Below are 8,741 nucleotides of genomic sequence, written 5' to 3' on the forward strand. Positions count from 1 at the left end.
AGATACCTAAATAGAAGATTAGAGGATATAAGGCACAAAACGCAATCGTCAAACGCGATTTATGAGTAAAATTTTGTGTCTTCTTATTTATCGTCAAAATTACTATATTACCCATTTTGTTTAATTTTATTTATTCAGTATTTTAAGAATATATTTATTTATTTCAATTTTTACTTTTATAATACCAAGAAAAGATAAATGTTTTATATTTTAAAAAAATGTTATATCATTGAAAACTTGAAAAAACGCTTCTAAGATACCTAATTAGAAGAGTGGAGAATAAAAGGCACAAAACGCTATCATCAAACTTGCTTTATGAGTAAAATTCTGTATCATCTTATTTATTGTCAAAATGACTATATTACCCTTCACTCTAATTTTATTTGTACAATATTATAAATGTATATTTATTTATATCATTTATATGTTTTAGATATGAAGAAAATATAAATATTTTATCTTTTAAAAAACGTCATGTTGTTGAAAACTTGAAAAAATGCTTCTCAGATACTTAAATAGAAGAGCAGAGAATATAAGGTATAAAACGTATTCAACAAATGTGATTTATCACTAAAATTGTGTCTTGTTATTTTTTGTTGAAATTACTATATTATCTCTTCACTCTAGTTTTATTGTCCATTATTTTTTGAAATACATTTTTTTTTGTTTTAATTTTTACTATTATGATATCAAGAAAAGATACATATTTTGTCATTCAAAAAATATCATGTTGTTGAAAACTTGAAAAGTCGTTTTTCATATACCTAAATAGAAGCTCAGAGAATTATATAAGTCATAAAACGCGTTTCAACGAATGCCATTTATGAGTAAACTTTTGTATCTTCTTATTTATTATTAAAATTACTACATTACCCTTCACTCTAATTTTATTTGTGCACTATTTTAAATATATATATTTATTTGTTTTATTTATATCTTTTATATATCAAGAAAATATAAGTATTTTATCTTTTAAAAAAGTCATGTTGTTTAAAAGTTGAAATAACGCTTCTTAGTTACCTAAATAAAAGAACAGAGAATATAAAACATAAAACGCATTTGTTCTATGAGCAAAATTTTGTGTCTTCTTATTTATTGTCGAAATTAATATATTACCCCTCCACTCTAATTTTATTTGTCCATTATTTTTGAAATACATTTATTTATATCAATTTTTACTTTTATAATATCAAGAAAAGATAAATTTTTATCTTTTAAAAAAAATTCATATCGTCGAAAATTTGAAAAAACGTTCTCAAATACCTAAATAGAAAAACTGAGAATATAAGACAAAAAACGCATTCAACGAATGCAATTTATGAGTTAAACTGTGTTGTCTTATTTATTGTCAAAATTACTATATTACCCCTCCACTCTAATTTTATTTGTCCATTATTTTTAAAATATATTTATTAATATCAATTTTTACTTTTATAATATTAAGAAAAGATAAATACATTATCTTTCAAAAAGATGTCATGTCGTTGAAAATTTAAAAAACGCTTATCATATACCTAAATAGAAGAGCAGAGAATATAAAGCATAAAACGTGCTCAACGTACGCGTTTTATGAGTAAAATTTTGTGTCTTCTTATTTATTGTTGAAATTTACTATATTACCCCTTCCGTTTAATTTTATTTTTCTACTATTTTAAAAATATATATATATTTTTTTTATTATTATTATTACTTTTATAATATCAAAAAAATAAATATTTTATCTTTTTAAAAAATATCATATCGTTAAAAACTTGACAAAACATTTACCAGATACCTATATATAAATGAAATTTCAAATAAATGAGGTTGTTACTTGGTTTAAAATTGGAGTACAATTCACATTACCACAAAATAAATAATAAATCTTTTGACTTTTTCTATAATTTCTTGTATTTATTTCATAATTATTTATTTTTGATTTTCTTTGATTGGACAGTGCAAAAACAAATAGGGTGTTTTGAATATTAAATTTCTGAGTCATATCATATTTAATTTATATTTAATTTGAATTAAATAGAATAATAGACATGAAAAGAAAAAGTTTCTCCATTCTAAGATTTCTTAATTATAGTGTAATGAGACATCTATTATTATTAAAATTTAAAAATATTGTTAGTCATCATTTCCTAGTAAACTCAAAGAGTTATTTTATGTTAATTATAGTTTACATCAAATTTATATTACACAAGCATCTTGCTTAGTGGAAACACCCCTCCCCTCAGAATTAATTTGCGTATATTTTGATTAATTTAACGAATAATTTACTATAATTCAATAAACATAATTCGTATTAATATAGCTTAATTAAAGTCATTAATTTTATTTTTCTTCGAAATAATTTTATGTGTATTTTTACTAATTAATTTTTTTTAAAAAAAAATTAGAGTCTAGAGAGTTTAATTGTTTAATATTTTTTACTATAACCACTCAGCTATTTATTAGGGAATTTTTTTTATTTTTTATAAGCTCATGTTGTTAGCAAATCTTTATTCTATGTATAAAGAAATGAATTATAAAACTATAATAGGATATGTTAAATGATCTTTAATGTGTTTATGAAATTGCAACAATCTAATTGGTACATTTTTTTGTCCAATTGTGTGATTATAAATATATAATGAGAAATTTAAAGTTAAATTATTTTTAAAATAAAATTTTTTCATCCTCCATATATTAACACTAATTCAGTCTCTTATAATCTTCTTGTTTTTGCCTTTTCTTGCCATTCTTTGAAATTGAGATTCTATTAAAAATTATTTTTTATCTTTTTAAAGTATAAATAATTATATATATATTCTATGATAAATTTAAAATTTTAATTGTATATTAATAATTAATATATATTAATCAAGATAATAAATATTTTTAATCGAACGGTCAAATTGTATCTTCCTAAAGTTACCAAACATGAAAAAGATAGTAACTTTTTTTTTAATTTCATATATTAAAATTTAGTGCTGACATTTTCAATATATATATTTTATATAACCACAAGGGACATAGGCAACAGTTTTAAGTTTGACCCAATTAATTAATGTTTCTTGTCCTGTGACTAAAAACAGGAAAAAAAAATTAAATTTCTCAGATTACAGAAAAATTAATAAATATTCCAATAATAATATAGTAGTAGTACTATTAATGATTTTGTTAATTTTTTTTTTCAAGTAGGTGAAAAGATTATATTCCAGCTGTAATCTTCAGTTTATAATTTTGGTCTATAAAGAGAAAAATGCCTATCACTGTTTTGAAGTTGCTGTAGTTCTAACTTCCAAGCACTAATATTTTTACTTTTTTTTGTGTGTTTTTGTTTTTTTTTTGTTGGCATTTTGAAAGGGGTATAAAGTGCAAAAAGGGTATATCAAAGTTTTTCTTTGGGTTTTAGTTTTCTTGATCTGATTCTTGTGAGGGGTGAAATTGTTGGGATTTGACCAGAATCTTTGTGTATGAAATTTTCATTTCAAAAATGGACCAAACAATTGAGAGGTCTCCAAATGCACAAAGGGGTTTTAGAGTTCAAGCTCCACTGGTGAGTCTTCATAAACTTTTGACTTTTCTTTTGTTAATTTGTTTGATTAATGTCTTTTTGTTGAAGTACTCTGATGAAATTTCTTGTAAATGAGCTACCTTGACAAGATTTTTTGGTATTTAGCTTGTTTCTTGAAGTACCCTGATGAAAATTCATGGTAAAGGAGCTATCTTTATAAGATTTTGGTATTTTGCTTGTTTGTTGAGGTGTTCCCTGATGGAAATTCATGGTAAAGGAGCAATCTTTATAAGATTTTTTGGTATTTTGCTTGTTTGTTGAGGTACCTTGGTGGAAATTCATGGTAAAGGAGCAATCATTATAAAGGAGCTAGTTTTACAAAAACATTTGGTAATTAGCTTGTTTCTTGAGGTACCCTGATGAAAATTCATGGTAAAGGAGCTAGTTTTACCAAAACATTTGGTAATTAGCTTGTTTTTTGAGGTACCCTGATGGAAATTCATGGTAAAGGAGCTAGTTTTACAAAAACATTTGGTAATTAGCTTGTTTCTTGAGGTGCCCTGGTGGAAATTCATGGTAAAGGAACTAGTTTTACAAAAACATTTGGTAATTAGCTTGTTTCTTGAGGTACCCTGATGGAAATTAATGGTAAAGGAGCTAGCTTTACGAGAAATTTTGGTATTTAGTTTGTTTCTTGAGGTACCTTGATGGAAAGTAATGGTAAAGGTGCTAGCTTTTCAAGAATTTTTGGTATTTAGCTGACTGTTGAGGTACCCTGTTGAAACTTCTGGTAAAGTAGATACCTAAGCAACAATCGTTTGTGTTTGGCTAGTTTCTTGAGGTATCCAGATGAACTTTTTTGTGAAAGGAGTTACTTTGATAAGATTTTTGGTATTTAGCTTGTTTCTTGAGGTACCCTGGTGATTTTTTTCTTGTTAAGGGAGTTACTTTGATAAGAATTTTTGGTATTTAGCTTCTTTCTTTTTTTGAAAACTGGGGGTAGGGGAATGAGAAATGGGGGAGGGGATTACAACGTGGGGAATCAAACCCTCACCAATAAGATGAAAGTTTAAGTAGTTGGTAACCGAGTTACTAAGATTCCCCCTGTATGTAGCTTGTTTCTTGAGGTACCCTGATGATCTTTTTGTTGTTAAGTTTCAATTTTCGATTATTTTTGGTACTTAGCTTGTATAGATTTTGGGTCCGTCTAAATTTGTCCTTTTGGGTCTTCTATTAGCATGAAAATTGGGAGGCGTCGAGGTGAAGTTCTTGCTGACTATGCAACTTCTTAAGGGGTTCTTTTAACTTGTCCCCTCTATTGGTATCAACATGTTTATGGGGTTAACATGTTCAAGAATTTGAAGATTCATCTTTTTGTCCTCTGCAGCATTATAAAGTTATGAACAACTATATGCACAAGCTAGCCCGGTCACCACGGCTATTAAATATGTTATGAACAACTATTATGTTGTCGGCACGTTTCTGATGATCTCTTTGATATTAGTTCCTTAGCAGTTATATTAGTTCACTCTTTAACAACTGTGTTATTTCAAATTAGCACTAGAAAAAAGATAATTGAATGTTGAGTTGACTTGAGTCTTTGAACTGTTTTTAGACTATAGTTGCCTTTCAGGAATAGTGTATCCCATCACAGGCTCATGGTTAAAGATTGAATGAGGTCAATTATTTGTGATAAGTGAATAAAGTTCCAATTACATTGCTTTTTATTCAACTGAATCTATACATTGTATGAGAAGAAGTTTCTACTATGGGGTGAGCTTTTTCTTTCTCTTATCGGAGACGGCCTGTGATTGCCAATGAAGGCTTGAACTTTATAGCTGCATGTCGTTATCTTGATTCTTGATTCCATTCATTCGGTAGGAATAACTATGTTGCTCGGACTCTTCAAAAATGCTGCCAGGTGTGTTTTGGATCTTCCGAAATCCATGCATTTTTGGAGGATCTAACATAAGTGAAACTATTTTTGGAGGGTCCGAGCAGCATAGAGGAAAAATAAGGACATTTATGATTGTCTATAAGACTATAACATGGAGCTGATTTGCCGTTATCTTTTATTTTCCGTTATAAAGTGATCCTCTTCATTTTTTGTGAAATATTGAGTACTTGCTTTTGCGAGTGCCTGTCTTGTGTATCTTCAAAGAATTTTTCCTTTTCAATAGTTTTCTATTGGTGCTTCCCATGAGTTCTTATGTGTTTCTTACCCCCTTGAGACTCTGATAAATGGACATTCCTTTTCTTAGGAACACATCAAGATACGCCACCGGTAGATTTGTGAGCACTACTCACTGACACTTAAATTAGGAGGCTCATTTGATAGGGCGTATAAGATTAGTGTTGATTATGGTGTTTAGTAATGTTTGTATTAGTTATGCCTTATGTTGTGTTTGGATTTTTGTATTAAAAATAATATGCATTTAACTTTTAAAAAATGAAATTGCTTACAAAAATACCCTCCACAAATATGGTGGCGAAGATGTGTAAAATGTTTTGTGGGGCAATTGAGTCTCTAATCATGCTAATGCATGCATTAAACCCTTTGCATTACAAATATCATGGATTTTTATGCATTACTTGTACATACCTTAATACCAAATAGAGTATATCACTTATGCAAACATTAGTCATACATGGGTTTAAAAAGTGTATCAAACAAGGTACTAATAATACAAAAAACTAATGCATGCATTATAAACTATACCGAACCGAACCCTTATAGTAAAATGATCACTAAAGTGGGTGATATATTTTCTGGTAGGGATAATATGTAAGCTCTTAGCTTATAAAAGCTGCTTTGGTTCGGACTGCATAATTTAGACTACTGTAACCTTTTCCAGGCATTATCCTTTCTCAAACTCACAGTCATGCATATCACCAGCTCTCTTCTTCTCAATTTCAGCTTAAATGGTGAATGATGATTTGTTTTTATATCAGTTTTTCTGCTAGTGAATTTGTTAACTTAAAGGCATTCCCCGCTGCTATACTTGTCAGCTGCTAGAATACTCGTGCATTTTCTAATTGGTAAACATTTGCAGGTTGATTCCGTGTCATGCTATTGCAAGGTTGACTCAGGGTTTAAGACAGTAGTAGGGGCAAGAAAGTTTGTCTCAGGATCAAAAATTTGCATCCAGCCGGACATTAATCCTCACGCACACAAGACTAAAAACTCCCGGAGAGAGAGGTCAAGAGTGCAGTCACCTCTTCTGCCTGGTCTACCAGATGATCTTGCAATTGCTTGTCTAATACGTGTTCCTCGTGTTGAACACAACAAGCTCCGTTTAGTCTGCAAAAGGTGGTATCGGCTTCTTGCTGGAAATTTCTTTTACTCTCTCAGGAAGAGTCTTGGAATGGCAGAGGAGTGGGTATACGTGATAAAGAGAGATCGTGACGGAAGGATTTCATGGCATGCATTTGATCCAACATACCAACTATGGCAGCCACTTCCACCTCTTCCTGGGGAATATAGTGAAGCCCTTGGATTTGGTTGTGCTGTTCTTAGTGGTTGCCATCTCTACTTGTTTGGAGGAAAAGATCCAATCAAGGGGTCTATGCGACGGGTAATCTTTTATAGTGCTCGTACAAATAAATGGCACAGGGCACCAGACATGCTTCGTAAACGTCATTTCTTTGGTTCTTGTGTAATCAACAATTGTCTTTATGTTGCTGGTGGAGAATGTGAAGGAATTCAAAGGACTCTCCGTTCAGCTGAGGTTTATGACCCCAATAGGAACCGCTGGACCTTTGTTGCTGATATGAGCACAGCTATGGTGCCCTTTATTGGGGTTATCTATGACGGGAAATGGTTTTTGAAAGGGTTGGGATCCCACAGAGAAGTTCTGAGTGAAGCCTATAACCCGGAAACCAATGGATGGAGCCCGGTCACTGATGGGATGGTTGCTGGTTGGCGCAACCCAAGCATTTCCATGAACGGTCGCCTTTATGCTTTGGACTGTCGTGATGGCTGTAAACTTAGAGTATATGATGGAGCCTCAGATTCGTGGAATAGATTCATTGACAGCAAGCTCCATCTTGGAAGTTCTCGTGCTTTAGAGGCTGCAGCTCTGGTTCCTCTTAATGGTAAACTCTGTATAATTCGTAACAACATGAGCATTAGTATGGTTGATGTATCAAGCCCTGATAAACAAGTGGAAACTAACCCACATCTTTGGGAGAACATTGCTGGTAAAGGTCACTTCAGAACTCTATTTACTAATTTATGGTCAAGCATCGCAGGACGAGGAGGGTTGAAAAGCCATATTGTGCATTGTCAGGTTCTACAAGCCTGAGGATTGTAAGTAATGTCTAGTCGTCCTTCTTGACGAGAACTAGGAATAGGTTCAGCCTCTTCAATCTCAAGAACAAAATCTTTTCCATTAAAGCAGTTTTGACATCCTCAACATGTCTCATTCCGTTTGTGAACCAAATTGTTGCATCATTCATTTTCACTTCCAAATGACTTTCTGCAGCCTCTGCAGATAACTCTCAGCCTGGTAATATTTGTGCCTGTCGTGTGGAAGTGTTTTGATTGTCCATAATGGCGTTGAAGAGGTCGGATTTCACCGCCAACAGCTTGTGCATGGATTTCTCTGGTATTTTCATACTTTTGCCATTAACTCATCGCAAACGTCTGTTCAAACGCAGAGTTTGGAAGTAAAAAATGAGGTTGTTTCTTTGCATGAAAAGATCAGATAGCTCTATATTTTGTGTATCTTTTTGGCCTGTAGTCTTGCACCGATAGTTTCCCATCTTAGATACCATATTTTGAACATAGGTTGGTCATTGAACTTGAACGATATATAGCCGGAATCTCTGCTTCTTAGCTTCTTCTCTCTGCCCTCTTTTCAAGATTTGTACACTATAATTGGAATAGGAGTTGCATTGCTATCCAGCATTATGATCTTGCTGCCCCTGCTGTTGAATATGTCGCTTATGATCGGTTGGTTAGAACGTAGTGGCCGTGTCATGTCCTAAAGCTTGTGCTTTTCGACGAAAGGTATTGTAGAAACAGGTATTGATAGGTTCAGTGATGTGACATTTTCAAGATTTTGCATGACATGCCTGAGTTTGTGTTCATTCTTGCAAAGGTTAATGTAAAATCTTGAAAGAGTTACATGTTGCGTTTTTCGCATTAGAAATTCGTCGAATTTCCCGTTTGTTGTAATGTTTTAGATGACATTTGGTTAAATGTAATTCCAAAGTTGTTTTTATTGAAGATGTGATACTAAATGTTTTGGTATTA

At 31.4% G+C, this 8,741-nt stretch overlaps 1 protein-coding gene across 1 annotated transcript; it reads left to right on the top strand.

Moving 5' to 3' along the window:
- The first annotated feature begins 3,001 nt into the window (after window positions 1–3,001).
- Window positions 3,002–8,741, top strand: LOC101255619 (F-box/kelch-repeat protein At1g55270). Its single transcript, XM_004228602.5, has 2 exons — window positions 3,002–3,526; window positions 6,538–8,741. Exons 1-2 carry the CDS (start codon window positions 3,464–3,466, stop codon window positions 7,786–7,788), a joined length of 1,314 nt encoding a protein of 437 aa, XP_004228650.1. The 5' UTR covers window positions 3,002–3,463; the 3' UTR covers window positions 7,789–8,741.

Source organism: Solanum lycopersicum, chromosome 1 (assembly GCF_036512215.1).
Source record: "Solanum lycopersicum chromosome 1, SLM_r2.1".
NCBI lineage: Eukaryota > Viridiplantae > Streptophyta > Magnoliopsida > Solanales > Solanaceae > Solanum > Solanum lycopersicum.